Source organism: Cuculus canorus, chromosome 9 (assembly GCF_017976375.1).
Source record: "Cuculus canorus isolate bCucCan1 chromosome 9, bCucCan1.pri, whole genome shotgun sequence".
Taxonomy (NCBI): domain Eukaryota; kingdom Metazoa; phylum Chordata; class Aves; order Cuculiformes; family Cuculidae; genus Cuculus; species Cuculus canorus.
This window is the reverse complement of record NC_071409.1, coordinates 2755065-2776012: the sequence shown is the minus strand read 5'-3', so window position 1 is coordinate 2776012 and position 20948 is coordinate 2755065. Positions and strand designations below refer to the sequence as shown.

Here is a 20948-nt window from a genome sequence, read left to right as displayed (position 1 = left end):
GGCCTCAGTCTCCCAGATGTTAGTCATAAATTCAATGGTTTAACTTAGACCAAAGGAAGTACTTAACAACAACTGGAGATAAAAGCATTCAAGCTGCAGATGTGATGCCCACGCACACCTCGGTGTGCGCTAAGAACGACTGTGTTGGCAGTTACAGATCATTGCAATGCCGCCTGGATTCCAAGTGCTGCAATATTGCATTCAGCCTGTCCTGAAGGTGAAGTTACACAAGCTGATGGGAGTTGAGTGTAGAATCATAGAATCACTAGTTTGGAAAAGGCCTCTTAGATCATCGAGTCCAACCATTCCTATCTACCGTGTCCCTGAGCACCTCATCTACTTGTCTTTTAAATGCCTCCAGGGATGATGGCTCCACCTCTCCCTGGGCAGCCTCTGTCAGTGCCCGATGACCCTTTCTGTGAAAATTTTTTCCTGATATCCAGTCTGACCCTCCCCTGGCGGAGCTCGAGGCCATTCCCCCTTGTCCTGTCCCCTGTCACTTGGGAGAAGAGCCCAGTACCCTCCTCTCTACACCCTTCTTTCAGGCAGTTGTAGAGAGCAATAAGGTCTCCCCTCAGCCTCCTCTTCTCCAGGCTAAACAACCCCAGGTCCCTCAGTGGCTCCTCGTAAGACTTCTTCTCCAGCCCCTCACCAGCTTCGTTGCTCTTCTCTGGACACGCTCCAGAGCCTCAACATCTTTCTTGGAGCGAGGGGCCCAGAACTGAGCACAGGATTCAAGGTGCGGCCTCATCAGTGCCAAGCACAGGGCAGAATCACCTCCCTGGACCTGCTGGCCACGCTGTTTCTGATACAAGTCGAGATGCCGTTGGCTTTCTTGGCCACCTGGGCCACTGCTGTGCACTGCAAACAGCCTGCTGCTGGGGAAGTAGATGACCTCGCTGCTGCCTCGCTTTGCTACTGCATACTTTATGCTAGTTTGATGTTTGTTGGAGCTCTTTTGGAGCCCAACTGACTTGCTTAATCCAGCAAGATTTCAGCTTGGCTCACGGGTGGGATTGGATTGCCTGGTGGGTAGTTTTGATGAACTCCAGAGTGAACACGGGAGAGACTGAGAGGAAGGAGGCTCATCCCTCTGGCTCGGGGCTGTTCACAGAGCTGTGCCCTGTACGCGGTTGCTGGGGAGGACGGACGACTGGTCACATGCGAAGGAAGTTTTGATTTCTTTAGGCAGTGTGCTAGTATTTAATTCTTACCAGCTCTCTGGCAAACTCTTCTCCAAACTGTTTTTCTTCTTCCAGATTATGTAATCTGATTCTTTCCTTTGTTTGTATTGTTTTTTACCAACTGCTATTTTCTTCCTCCTGGTTACATGTGTCTGAGTGCCTTTTTCCAAGTGGTTTATCCTATTGCCCCATAACAGATTAAGCAGAGAATTCATTTAATTTATCATTTAATGTCCATCCATTTAGAATTTCTAGCAACATTTAAATGCGAATAAATGGAAGCCCATCACCTGAAATACAGTTTACACCTCTAGAAGCCCGAGTACCTGTAGCTTTAAAGGTGGGCATTCCTGTTTACAGCCTCACTGCTAAAGAGCTCAGCAAAGAAAACAGGAGGCTAAGTCAGGCCGGTTCCAAAAGCTCTCCAGAGCAGAGCTTAGTGGAGACAACTGATAGAGGGAAGCTTTTTGGTATTCCTGTTTTTCCCTTTATGGAATCAGGACTGGAGTACCTTCCATTCGAGGACAGGCTGAAAAAGTTGGTCTTCTTCAGCCTGGAGAAGAAAAGGCTCCAAGGAGACCTTAGAGTGACCTTCTAGTACCTGAAGGGGCTACAAGAAAGCTGAGGAGGGGCTGTTTACAAAGGCTTGGAGTGATAGGACGAGGGACAATGGGTATAAACTGGAGAGGGGCAGATTTAGACTGGACATAAGGAGGATTTTCTTCACGGTGAAAGTGATGAGGCCCTGGCCCAGGTTGCCCAGGGAAGCTGTGGCTGCCCCATCCCTGGAGGTGTTCCAGGCCAGGTTGGATGGGCCTTGGGCAGCCTGATCCAGGAGGAGGTGTCTCTGCCCATGGCAGGGAGATTGGAACTGGATGGGCTTTAAGGCCCCTCCAACCCAAACTGTTCTATGATTCTATGATTTGGAGCCCCATGCTGTTGTTACTTACATCAGTGGCACTTATTCCTCACTAGAAGAGCTGTGAGGCACTTACCTGCTTTCTCTTACCTGCTTTCTCTCTCCTTGCAGCTGTAGATGAGCAGAATGCACAGACCCAGGAGCAAGAGGGCTTCCTCCTTAGTCTCTCAGCCTCTGAAGAGGGCAAGGAGCTGAGGAACGAGGATAAAATCTCTCTGCAGTCATCACACAGCAGCAGCTATGGAGTGTCCAAAGGGAGGAGCCAGCGGAAAGGTACTGCTCTGGGGCTGCAGCTGTGCAGATCCTGCTGCAAATTATGATTCCATTAGTTGTAAAATATTAGGAAGGTGTTAGGTATATTGTACCTTCCTTATATTACCTTATATCATTATTATATACCTTCCAAGTTCTGTTTTTCTCCAATTTTCGAATGATTGCTTTTCAGGTGCCAGGCCTTGCATGTTTCTGTGCTCTAGCCTGTGCATCTTAAACCCTACTTTTCACCACATCTCTGATGGCTGGTCTATGGTCTTCACATATGGACCTTAAGATTCCGAAATTTCCTTGCACCTTAGCCAGTAATCTGGGTCCTTTTGGCTTTCAGTGCTTGGACGAGGACGGTCTTGAGCATTTTTCATGTCATCTACCTCATGACACTTCCCTGTAAGCCCCTGCCGTCCTTTGCAGATGACAGAGAAGTCAGTTTGCTTTAATAACTGTGTTATATGGATAATTTGTTAGAGATCTCTGATCACTGCAAATATATTTGGAACTTATCTGAGTATTGGCTAAGAGCCAAATACCCTGTCTGTTGTGCTGCTGGCACCAGCTTCTTCTCATCTCCATTTCTAATATTTGCGTGTGGCATTTTGGTACCTCCAATCTGTGAGGTTTTCTGGCTGCACATAAGCCACATCACTGCCTCTTAGTGACTGGTTCTGTCAGCTGTTTGTTTTATGGTAGCTAGAGTGTTTTGCTGTTGAGTGAGTGATTCCTAACCCACTCTTGTTCTTTGGGCTGTGCTACTATGTGCTGGTCTGAATCCCAGCGTTCTGTCTGTCAATCACTCTGTTTGCATTATGTTTTAAAGTGTCCAAGTCTCCTTGCGAAAGACTAATAAACAAAGGAAGTTTGTCGCTGGGCAGCTCTGCATCTCTTCCTCCCCAGACAGGAAACCGGGACAACTTGCCAATGCTGAACACAAAAATCCTCTACCCAAGTAAGTGTAACACCCACCACTTCCCACTGAGGCAGCCAACTGGAGTGTGGGTGACAGCAGCGCAGGCTGCAGTCTCCATGTGGAAATGTGGAATTGTCCTGCCTGATCTCCTTTGCGCAAAGGCCACTTTGAGAGAAAGCCCTTTGTGGGTAACATTCCACTGGGGCTGAAAAGTGGAGAATTGGAGGGGGCTGAAATAGTTTCCAGTTAGTAGCTGATACCTAGGCACAGATTTGTATTAATTAATACTGTGCAGTGGCAGAATGTAGATGCCAATCACAAGGAGATGCTGAGCTCAAAGTTACCTTGAGAAGGCTGATAGGATGCTGCTGAGAGAGGTTTCTGAAGAGTGGCAGCCACAGAATGGAGCAGCAATCCTTCCATGTGAATGCTGAAGTCACTGAAGGTGCACAGACCCAGCAGATTTCCCACATCTTGGGGAGAAACTTCTCCCCATCACCATGGTGCTGTCCTTCCACCTCCTATCCCAAACTACTTGTTCAAAGTGTTTCCTCTGGAGGCAGATAATCTCCTTTGGCCCTGACAAAGATAGTCTTTGTGGGTCATCAGGTAATAATTTAAGAAGCAGGAGGCAGCAATACTTGAGCAACCTGTAGAGTAACTTCAGTCCTCCCCCGCTACTCATTGCAGCAAGAACATTTCATGTCTCACCCTGGAACAAAAAGGCTACTGCAGTGAATACACTCACGTTTCCATGTGTCTGTACAACTGTGCTGCTGGCCTTGGGTGATACCCCATCAATCAAAAATCCTGCAGGCAGCCTGAGAAACCCTTTTCTTTATCCAGAGCACTAAACTTCCTGGAGTGGGAGAAAGCACTATTGCTATTGCTTTCCACAGTGACGAGTTAATGTATTCTGCCCCGTTGCCTTGTCTCTGAGATTGAATTTACCTGTTTTCTGATTAGTATTATTCACACTCTTCCCCCTGGTCATTTTTCCTACAGATATCCGTGCTGGCATGTCTGGTTCTTTGCCTGGGAGCTCTGTCATAAGCCGATTGTTGATCCATGCTGATCCCTTTAACTCTGAGCCTGAAAATCTGTGAGTATGCCCAGGAGGTGGAAAGGAGGGAGTGGGTTTTTCCAAATGGCCCTCAGCAGAGAGACAGATTGTTTATAGAGCTGAAGTGGACTGCAGCATCCCTGAGTTATGTAAATGAATTCATATGCTGTGTGCTGGTCAAGGGCAGCTCATCAAGCTGTACATGTGGTGACACATCTGACTCATGGTAGAAGATTTTTAGGGTTTGGGAGAGAACAAAGTCTGGGTCAGTCTTCTCCCGACACTGGGAGATGACTCCAGCTAGTAGGCACCACCGTGAAGGCCCAACAAAGACCATGGGCAGGCCACAACAGTTGGGAAATGTGATGTGAAGACATTCTCAGGCTTTTTCTGCAAAACTGTTCAATTGTAAAAATCCCGCGATACAGACCTCAAGTTTTTTCATGAGGTTCAGCATCCCTGAGATGAGTAACTGACACTTTAGAGCTCATTTGTCGGGTAACACCCAATACATACACACGCATAAATATATCTAAAAGCAAAGCGCATTGCTAATGTTTTGTGAGGCCTTTTATGCAATAGCAGTGACAAGCAATGTAGCTTTTTGTGAATGAAGTGTAGTCTTCTGAGTGTGTTTCTGTTACAAGGGGAGAGAGTCTCTGCAAATCTTGCAGCTGTGAATTCTTACAGAGGGAGGCTGCAGGCCTGGGACCTCTGACAAGAGCCACTTTTGTGATACTCCTTGTGGGCGTTAGGCAGTTCCCAGAAGTGCTTATCGGAGCATGTTTGCTTATAGCCTTCTTCGTTCTTCACCTTTCTACACAAGAGAATTATGAATTGGCCATTGTGGACACGTAGGGGGCATACCACGTGGTACGGAGACTTAGTAATGGGAGTTCTGTTCTTTTGTTTGGCAGTGAATGTTATACAGAGAAATGTGTCATGAATAATTACTTTGGGATTGGACTGGATGCAAAGATTTCTTTGGACTTCAACAACAAACGTGATGAGCACCCAGAGAAATGCAGGTGGGTTTGGCTTTGGCTGACCTTTGGCTGCTGCCAGAAGTGACTGAAACTACTTTGTTCCTGTGTGATTTCGAAGCAAATTGTCCTACAAGTTTACTGAATAAGTATATTGTTAGTCTTGTCTGCATAATCCTCCTTCAAGGCTTGAAATCGTGATGGAGGAGATGACCTACTGACTTATTTGTTGTGCTGTTGTGAATAGTATCAGATCTTTGAGTAGCTGCTTCGGTGTGGATTTAGTGCATTGCTTCTGTTTATTTCATGATCTCACTCACAGATTTTTCTCCTAGGCTTCTATTTAGCTATGAGAGAATCCCAACTCAGTTTTAAATGCCACAGAGGCTGCTCGCAGCCTTGATCCTAACTTAATACAAACCACAGGGTTTGGCCTTTTGAGTATGTGGACAGCTACAGGATGGGATTGATAGATTTGCTGTGCTTGAGCCAATGCTGTCCTGGTGTAAAAGACTGACAAGTTCTGTGCCAGGGGAATCTGTTGATGTTTCTGGTCGTGTGTGTTACTCGGTCATCCTCAATTCCTACCTATTTATTTACAAGGACTAGATTCCTAGCATATGCAGTGACCATTCTGAGCGTTTGAACCTTTTGGAAGTGAAGCACTTCTGTATTTTAGAATGCAGGAGGTGCCATTTCAATGAGGGGGGGCATTATCTATCTATATGGAAAGGTGAAAGCTTATGCTAACCTTGTCTGATTTGATTTGCCCCCTTAGAAGTCGTACTAAAAACATGATGTGGTACGGAGTATTGGGGACCAAGGAGCTGCTACACAGAACGTATAAAAACCTGGAGCAGAAAGTCTTGCTTGAGGTGAGGAATTAGCACGGCCTTCTGTTGCTGCAGCTGGGATGATGTCTAATTGTATCTCCTTCTACTTTATGTTGGTGTTAAGAGTGTTTCCCTTCCCTGCCTGATACAGCGTACTTGCTGTATCTCGCCCTGAGCTGGCGAAGCGTGGCTTTTCCTCCTTCTGTTCTCGGCCTGTAAGGGAAGTCATCCTGCTGGAAAATATTAGCTATCCCCAGCTCAGTATGCACATGGAGAAGAAGACTGTCCTGTTACCTGTGTTACCTCATACGAACACAACAATTTAGACAGTATGTGCTGTGGAAAGCTCTTGATTGAACTATGCTGTAATTTGCATCAAACTGGAAAAGAAATAGTCTTGTGTGGGCCACTTACAGCGCAAACCGGTAGCTTGCAGAAGACCCTCATCACAGCAGACTGCGGAGGTGTTTCAGAAATTTTATCCCCTTTTCTGAAGGAATAAGCCAGGATGTTTTGCCACGCCTCTCATGTGTGCCCCATTCCTGTTAGGGGAAAAGAAGCAACAGTATCCCCCTAAAACCACCTTCTGCCAGAGGAGAGGTGCTTCATGAGATGTGAATGGATATGTTCTTCTCCATTAGGTCAAGCATAAACTGGAAGAAACCTGAATTAATTTATTACTAAGCTGTGCAGGCTGGTTTGTGTTCTGGCAGGAGGGGATCTCTCCTGCTGTGCTGAGAGCAGTGTTACCTTCTTTTCTTTGTAGTGTGATGGGAGGCCAATCCCTTTGCCCAGTCTCCAGGGAATTGCCGTACTCAACATTCCCAGCTACGCAGGAGGCACCAACTTCTGGGGAGGGACCAAGGAAGATGATGTGAGTATTATCTAAGGCAATACGGGAAATGTTTTTCCTTACTGTGGCTTCTGGAGTCAGAGCCCCTGAGAATGGGCTTCAGAGAAGAGGTGAGGGCCTGTCTGCAAGTAGTTCCTCTGGGAAGGATACTGAATCGCGGCTTCAGCAGCTTTGCACCCAGACAGTCTGTAGTGATTCAGAAGAAATACAATTGTTGTCTGAGCATTTGGACTTCCAGGAAATTCTTTAGGTTGACCTCTTCTCAAAGTGCTTGAGAAGTAAAGCCCCTTGAAGACAAAGGGGGTTAAAACCAGTGTAGTATTTGAGATGAGAATGTGCCTACTCATAAGAATAACTATTGCCTTGTAGCCTACAGCCTTTGTGTTAGCTGCTACTGGAAGCACAGTGGGAATATCAAGGCTTCTTTTTCTCCCTCCTAGCTCACTGCAGATCTTCACCTTCTAGCCTTGTTGTTAATTCTGTACAGATTGAAAAGCACAATTGGAAGCCAACCCTCACCAGTAGGGAGTAGAGGAAACCTCACCCTCAGAGCTGTATGTCAACTGAATTCTTTCTCCCTTCTATCTGGCTAGACATTTACAGCCCCCTCCTTTGATGACAAGATTTTGGAGGTAGTTGCAGTGTTTGGGAGCATGCAGATGGCAGTGTCACGAGTGATCAACCTACAGCACCATCGCATTGCACAGGTATCAGCTGCTTTGGAGCTCTTCTTGCCTCCCCTGTCTCCAGCTTGTCATGCTTTTGCCGATTTCAGGCCTTTGTGCTCTCTTTTACCCATGGAAAGAGCATCCAACAGGGCAAAAATGAGTATGCCCAGAGACAATTTGGGCACAGGATTGTTTCATTGTGGTACAAGTTAAACCACCAATTCAAATGCAGGTTAGTCTAAAGTCACCAAATGGTCCCTGCCACGCAAGGGCAAGGTGTTCCCTTCCACCCAGGCATTTGTGCTCCAGTAGCACCAAAGCCACAGGATTCTGGGAAGCACTTTGGAGAAAAAGAGAATGCCTTGTGCTTTTGGAAAAACAACTTTTTGGAGCTTCTCTGACACAATAACTTCTTGCAGTGTCGGACGGTGAAGATAGCAATTCTGGGAGAAGAGGGAGTTCCCGTGCAAGTGGATGGAGAAGCCTGGATCCAGCCTCCAGGTTACATTTGGATTGTTCATAAGAACAGAGCACAGACCCTCACCCGAGACAGGGTAAGAGCAGCCTTGCCTGCACTTTGTAGTACACACGTGTTTTGATGTCACTTAAGCACTGGAGAGCGTGGCAACAGCCACAACATGACAGCTTATCTTTCTGAATGTGAGAAGCATCCTTTGCTACACACCATAAAACTTTTTGGAAGGAACATGACTAAACTTGCGTTCACTGCTTGGGCAATCACATTAAAAAGGTTGTTCGTGCAAGCTTATTTTGCTTCCTTTTCTAAGTGTCTCCTGACAATGTTGCTTAGCACATTTGCACGCTGTTGTTGAGGACTCCTGCCTCACTGAGTGCTGTGGGTTGTCCAGATTCAGGTGTTCAGTATTTTAATTTCTCGTTATTGTTCGACGTGTGGCTTCTATCTCGTTGATCAAGTAAAGCAGTGTCTCGTGCCTTGTTCAGCAGTGTGCATCGTCTCATCTTTTAATTTTCAAACAGATCTGATGAGTACCAGCACTTAAAGAAGCGGCCTTGCTGTTTTACTTATTACTGAATGTTGCTAAGCCAAAGGGAATGCTAAAGGTCTTGCTGTGGCTCAGGCAGGCTTTATGCTTCCTCCCAGCTCTGTTAACTGTCCATGCACAAATATTTTGGTTGATAACAGCAGGAATTTACAAGTATGATGGTATGAAAAGAAAGCAAAGGTGGGTGTACAAAGCCCCTGTCATGGTAGGACATGAGACTTGAGACATAGACGTACCCAAGACTGCTTGAGCTGAGAGACAACAGTGGGTATTGATCATGGAATTGTAGAATGGTTTGAGTTGGAAGAGACCTTTAAAGCCCATCCAGTCCAGCCTCCCTGCAGTGAGAAGAGACAGCTTCAACTAGACCAGGTTGCTCAGAGCCCCATCCAACCTGACCCTGAATGTTTCCAGGAACCCCCCTTTCTGAGATGTTTCCATCTTCCACCTTTCTGGTAACCTGTGCCAGTGTTTCACTACCCTCAGTGTAAAAACTTTCTTCATTATGTCTAGTCCAAATCTACTCTCTTTAAAACTCTCTTTTTCATCCCTTGTCCTGTTACCCCTTGATGTGACAGTTGTGAAAAGGAGGAGACAGGAACAGTGCACACGGTCTTTCCTGGAGGATAAGAGAGCTTCTGCAGTGTCACACTGAGACTCAGAGTGGGAGTGACTGAAGGAGAAAGCACAGAGAGCAAGGGGGAACAGGATTCCTGCTGTAAAAGGGGGAGGGAGAAAAGGTGGTGCAACCTACATGTAGATATGGTAGGAAAGGAAGTACAAGAGGTAAAGAGGACACACGAGTCCTTAGTGAGTGTGCTGTGTGCGTTGGGCCACCTGAAGCCATTGGCTATGATTGTGCCATCCAACTCTTCATTGCCTGCAAACATGATTATGCAGGTGTGGAATTTGCCAGTGAGGTTCCAGTTTTGCAGAGCAGCATTCAGCTTTTGTCTTGACTGTGGGCTTATTTTTCCTGCTGTCCTTTCGACCATCATTGCACACTCATTCCTCCACAGAGCTAATATGTCCTATTCTTCCTATTTCAATCTTCCCCTCCCACAGTCCCTTCTCTTGTTTAACCTTCTCTCTTGCCATTTCTTGCACTCATTTATCCATCTCTCCTTGCCCTGAGGCTTTGTGTGTCATTTTTCATTCTCACCAAATCTGGTTTTGATCCTTCTGGATTGGATCTGTTTCACCTCTTCCTGCACCACTAGCTGATGCCAGCAGGAATATCCATATGGATGCAAGTGGGATGGGTCTTAGCTCACAGTTTCCAGTTACTGGGGAAGCCCAGTTTATTTCTGGATAAGGAGGAGCCTTGTACATTTTTAGTTTCCCTCTCTGAGATGTCACTGGAAGAGAAGTGCAGGAATACTGAAGTGTAGAAGCGGTACAGCTACTCAAAGAAAAGTCTGCTGCAAGCAGGGAGCTGGTGGACTTCGCTAGTCTGGCCCTCGGAATTGGCCTAGAAATTTTAACTAAAACTAGGCTTAAGTGAAAATTAAGCCAAGACAAGAACGTGGCCTGGAAAGCTTCAGCCCAGTGAAGCTGTAAGCAGCTGAACAACTGGGTCCTGCAATGAAACGTGTCTCTAGTGGCTCTGCATACTTTACAGGCATAGGCACAGCCATTGTTTTTACAGAGGCTTTACAAGATCTCATAGTTTGCTTGCTGTGTTTTTAGGCATTTGAGAGCACCCTGAAGTCCTGGGAGGACAAACAGAAGTGTGAGTTGTCCCGACCGTCCTCTTTCTCTCTACAACCAGAGATCATGTCTGAAGAAGAATCCACACAGATCAACCAATTTGGTCAAGCTGCAGGTGCTCTGATTCACAGGTGGGACTCAAATTGCTTTTGCTGCATAGAACTCTCATTGGTGCCTGAAGTTCTTGACCTACTCCCTGTTCCTGGAGATGTTTCTTTTCACTCTTATCTTCTGCAGTGCTGGTCCATGTCAGTGGGGACAGCATTGCTCATTATGCACCGTCCCAGCTGCATGAGACTGAAGTCAAATAAACTTTCTTAGGTCATTCTGAACAAAAAATGTTGCTCTCATGAGCAGACGTGGATGCTTTAATCCCAAAAGAACTCATTGTCTTTGAATGTCAATGATTTTTATCAGAAATGAAACAAAGGCTTCCTTAGGAGCTCAGGTGACAAATTACAACCCTTGTAATCCTGATGCCCCACAGAGATTTCTGGAAGAAGTCACTGTGGGCTCATCTGCTCATTCTTCAAACACTCAGTTCCTAGGTCTGGACCTCTGAGAGAAGATTCCCAGAGTCAAATTAGAGCAGTGTTAATTAAATTAGAGCAGTGCCATATGTGCAGCTGCTTTTCACGTTGCTGTGGCCAAACTGAAATGTCTATGTTGTGTTTCAAAGTGATTCCAACTTGTGTGCAGGATTGAATATGCACCTGGAGTTGTGCATGGGAAGCCTGCCTTGCTTTGCCTACGCACGCTCACTGTAGCGGGGAGAATTGCCCTGCTTTGCCAGAGGCTGTGCCCCTGCTGTGCTTTATCCCTGCTCTTGTCACTCAGATGGGTATTAAAAGGAGATACCCAGTCAGAAAAGATCTCCTGCTTTGAGCATATGCTGATGCGATCTGTAATTCTCTCTTTAGCATTCGGGAAATAGCCCAGTCCTATCAGGACATGGAACAGGAGCTTGCCCATGCTGTCAATGCCAGCTCCAAGTCTATGGACAAAGTCTACGCTAAATCCAAGTCTACAGAGGTACTTCACTCACTTGGCATCTCCCGTTTGTCCTTGTCCCATAGCTCTTGGGTTTCCTTTCTGATTGATCAAAAGTAAGCCTTGCTTGTCTAAGTCTTCTTCCTTTCGACTGCTCAGACCTCTGCATTTCCAGACTTAATTTGCGCATGAATTGCTTCCCCCGCAGGGTCTGAACTGCAGCCTTGTTGTAGAGATGGTGAATAATGTCAAAGCCTTACATAATGAGACAGAGCTGCTGCTGGCCGGCAAGATGGCGCTGGTAAGAAGCACGAAGCAGGAGTAAAGCCGCCTCTCACTTTCTCTTCTCTCCTATTGTTGCCTTGGCAAGCAACATTTTGCTGGTCTCGTTCTTCTTTGTGTAATAGCCAGTTTAAACCTTATCCAGGAATTGGGATGGTGTTGCTACATAGGCGTGAGGAGCAGGCAAGCCACCTTGCGTGTTGTTCGGAGCTCAGAAAAGATAAAAATCATTAACTTGGTGGCATCTGGGCAGAGTGCCTGCTGTGCACTTGCTTTTAAAAGAAGGAACTGCTTTGTTAGCTAGGAATGTCAAGGCAAGGGCCTGAGTGTATGTTCTACCATATGGCTTTTAACTCTGCCTTGCTTCCATTTCTGATCCAGCAATTAGATCCTCCACAGAAGGAGCAGCTCCAGGCAGCCCTGGCAAACATGGACCTCCAGCTGAGGAAACTGGCAGACATCCCTTGGCTGTGGCAGCTCATGGAGCCCTGCGATGAGGAGGTGAGGAGGCCCAAAGCTGTATTTCCCTGACTGTTCTCTTTTTCACCAGCTGGCTGCGAGAGTTTGACTTCCTGTGAATATTTGACTGATGGGAGAAAAAATGATTCAGAAGGAAACCTGACTCCCTAAGGCTAAAGAAAGTAATTTCCTGCTAAGCTCCCTTGCCTGACGTGGGATCAACTTTCTCCATTTCCTTTCCCATCTTGATCAGAATGAGTTTAGAATTTTTTTTTCTTCTCTTACAAGGTCGTGGGCCTGAGCTCGACAGTACCTGTTGCTCTTGGTCCGTTCCAGTCAACTGATGACCGTTTGGCTGATTTTCCCTTTTGTTCTTACAGAACCAGATGCTGGATTATTCTAAACGCAGCCGCAGTGGCAAATTCCGGCTGGTGACCAAGTTTAAAAAGGAGAAGAACAACAAAAATAAGGAGACTCATAGTAGCATGGGACTGCCGGGTACCAAGTCTGCTCCTTCGTTGTGTCTCTTTGTCACATCGCTGTGGTCCTACCTGTTCTCTGTCTGTTCCCTCTCGTGTTCTCTCAGTCTGTTTCACGTGCATCTACCTTTTCTTGGAGGTCTAAACTGTCTTTTTCACATGGCAAAGTAGCTTGTTGCTCTGTTTTGTCTAAGTCACAATGGCCCAGTACTACGCAAACATTCCTGAGCAGAAACAGGATTTGCCCTCTGAACCGTTCTCCTACACACAGACGTTTTCAGGATACTTTAGGGGGTGCTTAGTGAAGTGAATGTAAGGATTTTGGCATTTTAGATCTTGAAACGACTGTGGGGCCCAAGTCCGCATAACTCCAGTCTTTTCACTGCTAATTCTCTGTGATACAGTTAATGATATTTTTCTCATTGATTCACCCTCAAGCTTTAATCAAGTTTCATGTGTAATTGGCGGGAGATCAGCATCATCACAGGTGCACCCTGACCTGTAATCCTACTGGGCAGTAGATAAAAACTGACCATGAATCAACAAATTGTCATTCCAGATGCTTTCTCTTAATTGATTTTCCTTTTATATTCTCCTTATGAAGTTTTTCAGAAGTGCTACCTGTTCTGTGGGCTCCTGGGTCCTGTCCTCTGCCATGGAATTGTGGGTACAGTCTCCTTCTGCCTGGCAGGCTGCTGCTCATTCATTGCCTCCCAGAACCTGGGAACTTGATTGTTCTCTTATTTAGAGGCTGTGCCAGAAGTTGGAAGTCTAAAATCTTCTTCTCTTCCTCACACTCGGAGGAGAGAGGTTGCTCTTTTGTTTACTGAGCACAAATACTCGTACGTAATAGCAAACTAATCTGTGCTTGATTCTTCATATTCTGAATCTGTTGTTTTGCGAGCAGAGGAATATCAGTGAACATACTCTTCTTAAACATGGGATTAAACTTTAAAAAGCATATCCAATCCCATCAAAACAAGCACACACTTCCTCCTGGCTTTGCTGCAGCTGGCCTCTGCTTAAGAGCACACCCCCTACCTTTCTCTGCCCTGTCTCCTCTGTTTTGAGACTGTAGGTCGCGTTACCGGTCCTTGCCCTCCCCTTGGTTTGAGGCTGTGGTACTGCTTGCCCTCCTCTGGCACTGAGTGCTGATGGTGTCCTCATCTCTCACTGTCTTCTGGGATTCTGGGTACTCAATGCACTCCTGCTTTTCCATCTCTAACAGTTCACCTCTGGGGAACGGAGGAGGTTGCGGCCTGGCTTGAGCATCTCAGTCTTTGTGAGTATAAGGATATCTTCATCCGACATGACGTCCGGGGCTCTGAGCTCCTGCACCTCGAACGGAGGGACCTCAAGGTACTTTTATGATCGGCTCATGAGAAATAGCCAGCTGCATCTGCATGACCTTCTGTGCTCAGTGTGCTTGGAAATGGTCTGCCCACTGTTCATTCCACGTGCCTTGGCAAGATGAACGGGTTCATTGTGGCCTTGTTTTATTTTCTCACCATTTCAGATCACGTGATTTTTAATTTTAATAGTAGGGAGGTAGAACAGCTAGTTGGGAGACTGGCTGTCCGATTCTGCCACTGCTTCCCAGTGATACAATACAGTCCAGCGCACAGACTGCACACTGTGTTCTTGGGAGTCTCTGCTTTTAATGAGGGAACGGAAGTTTTCAACTTCTCAACTCCCGTACCATCTTTGCTGAACATACTGTGATTGAGAAAATTTGGGTCTTGTGTTGTAGTCACTGGCCAAACAGATCATTGCACTTCTTTGTTACAAGAAGAAACAATCAATGTAGTCTTTGAGGCTGCTGGATGGAGAAAAATCTCTTTAGGTAGAGCTTAGTAACCACTTTGCATAGCTTTTCATCTCCTCACCAGGACATGCTTTCTCTATGGAGAAAAATTGAAAGTGGTGGTTCTTTGCATGTGCAGGAGACCTGTGTCATCATTCTGGTGACTTGCACGTAGCAGAAACATCCTTTGTTGTGGAGTAGCGCATGACATTTGTCGAATGCTCCTTAGATCTTTATTTGCGCTTTTGACCGTCTTCCTGTTCCGAGTTTGCTGTGATGTGCATAGCTGCCTCCTCTGCTTGCCGTCCAGGGGCAGCCTGGGGGTTGTTGCATGGTCCACAAACGTTCACATGTTTATTTGATGTGACCGGTGACTGATTGGTTCTTTGTGCATGTTTTTGGCCACCAGCTTAGGTCCCTGAGATCTGTCTGGTCTTACTGCTCTCTGGCTTTGGCCTTTAACAGCGAGAGCAATTTGCATTTCTGGCTGATGTCTGCAGTTGTTCCTCTCCACTGCTCTGTGCCTGCTCATTACCCTGTCATGCTCTGATAGCTTTTTGATGCACGGTTTGTGGTTCTACATATTACCATCAGGTTTGTAGTCTTTCTAGTTGGTTTCCTCCTCTCTTTGTAACTGGCTGACTAGTTTGTAACCGTTGCTTGGCCCCCGGCAATTTCTCACCTGCCTTTCCCCTAAGCTAAGGTCTTCTCTTTTCTTGCAGGACCTGGGTGTGACCAAAGTGGGTCACATGAAGAGGATACTGCACGGGATCAAGGAGCTGAGCCGGAGTACTCCTGCCAGCGAGGTTTAGCCTCTGTTTTCACAGCCTGTGTCTACCATTCCCCCTAACTGCACAGCAGTCACCTCACAGAGCAGATGTGCTCACAACTGTCTCTACTGAACAGCCAAACTGTTCAGCTCTCCTGTCAACCAAGCATGGTGCTAACGTTTTTCCTGTGGGGTACGGCTGCATCCAGTCGAGAGGCACCTTGTCTGCAGTGAGACAGAGCCTCCCGTAAGAAAACTCACTTGCTGTTTGAAGAACCATGTCATCTGACGTGGGAAGTTCTGGACCCAAGTGACACTGCAGCACTCCTGAGCATTGCAACACAGCTACCTTTACTGGATAACTTCATCACAGTAGAATTATTCAGGGCAAGATACATTGGCCAGTCTTAGTTCAGGAGCATCTGACAGTCTTTGCAGACCCCAAACTTTCCCGCTCATCCGTGTGTCACACCTGTATCTTAGAGCATTTGAGTGAGACAGAGCTTGTCCTTGTGCTTTAATAATCCCTTTTTAACATGCGGTTTGCATCAGAAATTCAAAGCCAGTACACACCTCTTGCCAATGAAAACCCAGTGATTCTCACTCACTTATGCCTCGCAACAAACAATGCCTGTGGTTTGAACAGCAGTTGGCACCAGCTTGCAGGGTCTTCCTCCGGGACTGGCTCTCCTCTTCCAGCCAGTGGCAACTGTACAGCCTTTAGATTTTTTAGGCATCACAAACAATTGTTCAGAAATTACTGGCAGACAAAATTCTGGAGAGCCAAAAGATGAAAGGAGATCAGCTCCGATATTTCTCTTCAGGAGACCAGAAAGTGAGAGGAATGCTAACTGGCTGTTTGGGCTGTGCAAGAAATGTAATGTAAAGGAGTGAGACATGGAAAAATTTGCTCCATCCTGGTGGGGGGGAGCAGCATGACTGGCAACAGCCAGGAGTGGCTCCCTGCCCATTTAGTGCCACCTTGGTGGCCACAAACAACAGAGCTGTTTCTTTACTTCAATTTGCAGTGCAGAAACCTATTTCTATCACACAAGATGTGATTTATCTGTAGTACTTGCATCTTTCACCTGTCTTGGTTCTAGTGGCTTTTCCACCTCGCTCCTCTCTCTTGCTGCCTTGCTCCTTCACTCCAAGGTGGATACCAAAAGCTTAGGGTGGCTCAGTCCTCCTGGGCTGTGCCCATGAGAGAGATGCCGCGTGCTGTCAAACATCGGGGCTCCTCTAAGAGCACGGAGAGAAGGATTGTTACTGAGCAGATGGGCATCGTAATGAAAACTGGAGTATGTTGTTAAATTGCCTTTGGTACCACCAGCTGTGGAGCGTGGAAAAATAGTGCCTCTGATTCTGAATTCCTACCTAGACGGCCTTCAAATTTCCACTGATCTGCCTGACTCTGATCGGGTGACTGTTAAAGCCCGAAGACCAGCATGCATAGTTGTTTATTGCCATGTTTATCACTGCGAAGGGAATTTGGGAACATTCAGTGCTGTGAAGCTGGAGAAGCAGCAGGAATTTTTAATTACTTTGTCATTTTGTATGTATTTATTTTTTTTATTATTACAGAGTGGCACCTGTCTGGCTGTGGCTGCAGACAGAAAAATTGTCATATACACAGAGGCATAAAAGACAAATTTCTGAGGACATCATTCTTCTGTATTTGTAGGAATTTTATTAAATTGACATTAGCTGCCCAGACTAACAACAGTCAATTTACTTTATGTAAGGACTTATCAGCTTAATAAGGTTGAGGCCTGCTTTCATGCTGGGCAAACTCCACTGCATTCTCTAAGGTTACACCGAGGACTATTCTGACTCTCCCTACTTGTTTTTAATCAGTTGTCACTCACCTGCGTCTCCTCTCAGCCCAGCGCGTGACAGGGTTTGCTCATGAGAAGTTAACAGAAGACCAGATGTTCTTGATCCAGCTAGGAAAATTTTTGGTGTAGATACTGTGGGTACTGAGCAAGAAATACATTCAGCTTTGCTCCAGATTTGTTTCCCGTATCTATACAGTTGCTTCCGTAGGGATATTTTTTCTTTATCAACACAATGCCCCTCACTGTATTGAATTCCTGAGGTATCAGATGATTAAGAATTGTAGCCACACTGTATTTTCGCACTCGGTTGTTGAGGCCCAGAGCAGCATCTGCATGAGAATGAGGAGAAACCTCCGATAAGGAAAGCTTGAGGATGCAGCCCTCCTTGCTGGTGACAGTAAGGTACATGAAGTGTGCATGGTTAGGGCACTCCTGTGCCTGCCCAGGGGAGCGCGGTCGGAGCACAAGGAAGGTAATAACTCTGGAAAAAGGGTGAGATCTGTGTTTGTTCCTCAATGTGGTGACGGAGCTGTTCTTGCTGCAAAGTTTCTCCAGGCAGCCCCATGGTTGGAGGTGCATAAAAATATGCGCTTGCCTTGCTTGCGTACTTCCTGAGGGATTAAATTCTTGCCTCAACAGAAACAGGTCCTCTCTGCTCTTCCTGCTCAGAGTAGCAGGGGAGGAACCCAAAGAGTTTTTCCGTTCAGGCATGTTCCTTATCTCATGCCATATCTGTCGGGGCTGATGGCCATTAGGTGTCTGCTACAAGTGATGATGTCTGCACAGACCAATCCTTGTGTCTTTTATGTGCTGTTGTGTCGATGGGTTCAGATCTTTTTTGTGTATGTGCACGTTTTATCAGAGGGTTTGCAGCCAGTACATTCCTTTTTGTTGCTTAGCAGAGGCAGCCAGGGAGTCCTACCCTCTTTTAAGAGCTCGAAAATGGGACCCGCATTTAACCTGAGTGCCTTGGAATATGTATTAAGATTTATATCTAACAAATGTGTTGTGGCTCTGTGTCTCTCACTGGGAATAATGCAGATTCCTGTTGCAGAGGTTTTGTGAATAGATGGGAGCAGTTTGTGTCCAGTGTCAGTGAGAGCTGTCTGCAAAGCGCGGGCCAGGCTGGCTACAGCATCCCTGGCTCCTCTTCTGATGGCTGATTGTGTTTTCTTGGAGAGAAACTCGGGAAAGACTATTAGACAGTAAAAAATCTGCTGCTTTTCCAAAAAAAAGAGACTTTCCTGCAGTCTCAGGTAAAACACCAGCTTGAGAGAGGAGCTAGAACTGCACATATCGTGCGTGTGTTTAGTCTCTTCAAAAATGCCACTCGTGTGAAAGCCGTGCGGCACCTTCTGTTTATCGTTCCTCACCCTTAGCAGTGATGCTGGGGCAGTGTCTGCAGGGAACTGGGCGTACAGTTTCTTCTGCGAGGAAGAGGTTTCCATACCTCATCTCACATTCTGGCGCTGCCCTGGATGTTTAATTTTACTGGCAGATTCTGGGGAATAGCATCGCTTGTGTTCTGATGTTTCGGTTCAGTGGGAGTGCATGCAATGGAGACGTGAGGAGGTTTGGCCCGTGCAGCGGCTCAGGGCTACCTTCGGCAGGGCTGGTAGCGCCAATACCGTCTGGTTTCGCTTGTGGGATCTCAGTGCGGAGAGCATGCGTCCCCGCTGCGGCAGGAGCTGGCTCTTGGCAGCAGAGGGGAGCCGTGCCGCGTGGTGCCCGGAGGTGCCGGCCTGGCTGGGCCACACAAGAGCCGGGCACCCAGGAGCCTCCAGCTGTGCTGAGACCTTCGGTGCCGGTCCTGGCAATGTTTCTGCACCCAAACCGTATGGAAAGCTTTGTTCATTCTTTTAGTATTATTTAAAAACATGCATACTATCGATGTGATTTTAAAAAAGACTGTTTACACAAAATATTTTGTATCTTAAGATGTGCGTACTGTAAAAAAGAAAAAAAAAAAAAAAGGAAAGGATGAAAAATGATGTTTTTCTACAACTGTCAGCAGTGACTGCATGTCTGTATCATCGTCCACCGACCGTTGTTCCTCAGGGGTCTCCCCGCCATTCCTGTGATCCTGTCAAAAGTGTAGGGAAGCAAGTGAATCCCTGTACAGTCTGGGGAAGAAGGTGTTGTGCCTTAAGAATGGGACCTGCTTCCTTTCTATTTATTGTGTTAATTTATACAGTGAATACCATGGAAATGTCTCTTGTATTTTTTTTTTTTGTACATAGTTTACTGTTGATTGTTGTAAATAAGTTTTTCTTGTATATAAAGTAAACATTTCTGAGCTTCCAGTAAAGGTTCTCTGTTAGTGATTTTGTTGTGTGGAGGGCGGCAGTGCCTGTCTGCTGGGAACCAGCTAATAAAAACCTGTGCTGTGATCAAATGGCTTTATCCTGAGTTGCTTCGGAAGATCAGAGCTGTTCCTTAAAGAGCGAAATGGTAAATGCGATTGTTGTGGATTAGTTTTGTGCCATTTCTTTGCGTCGAGTAGAAGACATTGTGCGGTTTATTGTTCTCAGCTGTATCTCTGCACTGAGTGAAGGGAGATTTTTTTAAAAACGATGGTTCTGCTGCTGCTCCCCCGATCAGAGCTGCACCACACTGGGGCGAAGCCGCTCAGAAGCTCAGCGGGGTGTGTGTTTGTTACCTCCATGGGTGCGGTGACCACATCTTTCTGGCCGTGGTTGTGCAGTGTCCTGATGAGAGGGAGATGGTTGTTTTTCTGCTCCTCTGGGGCCTCCGTGCATTCAGTTTATTGCAGGCAGTACACACAGTAACTGCAAAAAGTGAAAATGCATTTACGCAAACTTGGGGAAATGAATTTTCTCATGAAATGCAGAAATTTGACTGCCACAAAACAACACCTGCGAGTTTGGAATAAAATCATGTGGAGAAGTTTGGGTGAGCAGCCCATGATTGGATTGTGATGCGCTTTCTTTTCCATCTGTACATATCGATGTCTTCAGAAGGTGCTGGCAAACTCCCCGCAGATTACTTTCAAACTGAGGCTGGTGGTAAGAATTCCTAGCGCCGTTACCAAGTAACCGGGAGGTTGCTCATAATGGGCATTTTCTGTGTAAAAAACCAATTGTACTTGATAGTTAAACTGAAGGATTTACTTTGTGTGGAGGGAAGAGTTGATGTGACAGCAACATAAGAAAAGTTACGTACTGTTGCAGGATGAAGATGGTAAAATTGGTCATTAGCATGTTAGTTATGTAGTCCTAGTAATAAGGAGGAAAGAAGATGTATTGACTTCACTCAGACACACTGGATCTGAGTGTCGGGCTCTGTGTTAGGTAGCGCTTCAGGAGAGCAACAGCAGAGACGGAAGGTCTGCTCACTCCTCCGATGCAGGTAATTTGGTTTGGTCTTTTATTCATGTGGCAGAAGCCAATAACAAGAAACTTCTTTGCCCCACTCCTTACTGGAATATCACACCTCTTGCTGGGGGCTGCCGTTCTCTTGGTTTGATAGATAACTACCTAATTGATCTTGGGAGGGTGGTGTGGATTTGGAGAGAGGTGTGCTGTAGAGACTTTCAAGTACCAGTGACAGAAGGTAAAATGTTATCTGCTGCTGTTCCTCTTGTCCTTGTTGCTGCCTTGGGTTCTGTAACGTGTTTGGTCTTTTTTAATGCAGTGTAAAACATCAGGAAATTTGAGGAGAAGTTGAGGAAATCCACTCCCACTGAATGGGTGCTGTGTTTCCAGTGCTCCTGCTGGAAATGAACAGGGTTAGAAGAAGCCTGGTCATTCCTTACCTGCAAAGCAGCTTCAGAGACAAAAGGTAAATTCTTTCTTTGGCTGCTGCGTGCCTGGTTGGGGTGAGTACCTGCGCCCACCAGCTGAGCCTAGAGCAGCGCAATGTGTTTAGTTCTCAGGTGGTCACAATGAA

General features: G+C 46.3%; 1 protein-coding gene across 6 annotated transcripts in view; it reads left to right on the top strand.

Moving 5' to 3' along the window:
• The window catches only part of DGKD (diacylglycerol kinase delta), a 69477-nt gene extending 50229 nt beyond the window's left edge, over positions 1-19248 (top strand). For 5 of the 6 annotated variants that reach the window (XM_054074135.1, XM_054074136.1, XM_054074138.1 and 2 more), the window contains 15 exons: positions 2215-2376; positions 3194-3322; positions 4289-4385; positions 5264-5374; positions 6108-6204; positions 6929-7036; positions 7609-7722; positions 8103-8237; positions 10398-10549; positions 11339-11450; positions 11617-11709; positions 12072-12191; positions 12530-12647; positions 13857-13987; positions 15155-15291. In XM_054074135.1, the coding sequence (XP_053930110.1) occupies positions 2215-2376; positions 3194-3322; positions 4289-4385; positions 5264-5374; positions 6108-6204; positions 6929-7036; positions 7609-7722; positions 8103-8237; positions 10398-10549; positions 11339-11450; positions 11617-11709; positions 12072-12191; positions 12530-12647; positions 13857-13987; positions 15155-15244 (1769 nt within the window). In that variant the 3' untranslated portion in view covers positions 15245-15291. Of the gene's footprint in view, positions 1-2214; positions 2377-3193; positions 3323-4288; positions 4386-5263; positions 5375-6107; positions 6205-6928; positions 7037-7608; positions 7723-8102; positions 8238-10397; positions 10550-11338; positions 11451-11616; positions 11710-12071; positions 12192-12529; positions 12648-13856; positions 13988-15154 lie in introns of all 6 variants that reach the window. The other variant, XM_054074134.1, reaches the window with a different exon arrangement.
• The last annotated feature ends 1700 nt before the right edge of the window (positions 19249-20948 follow it).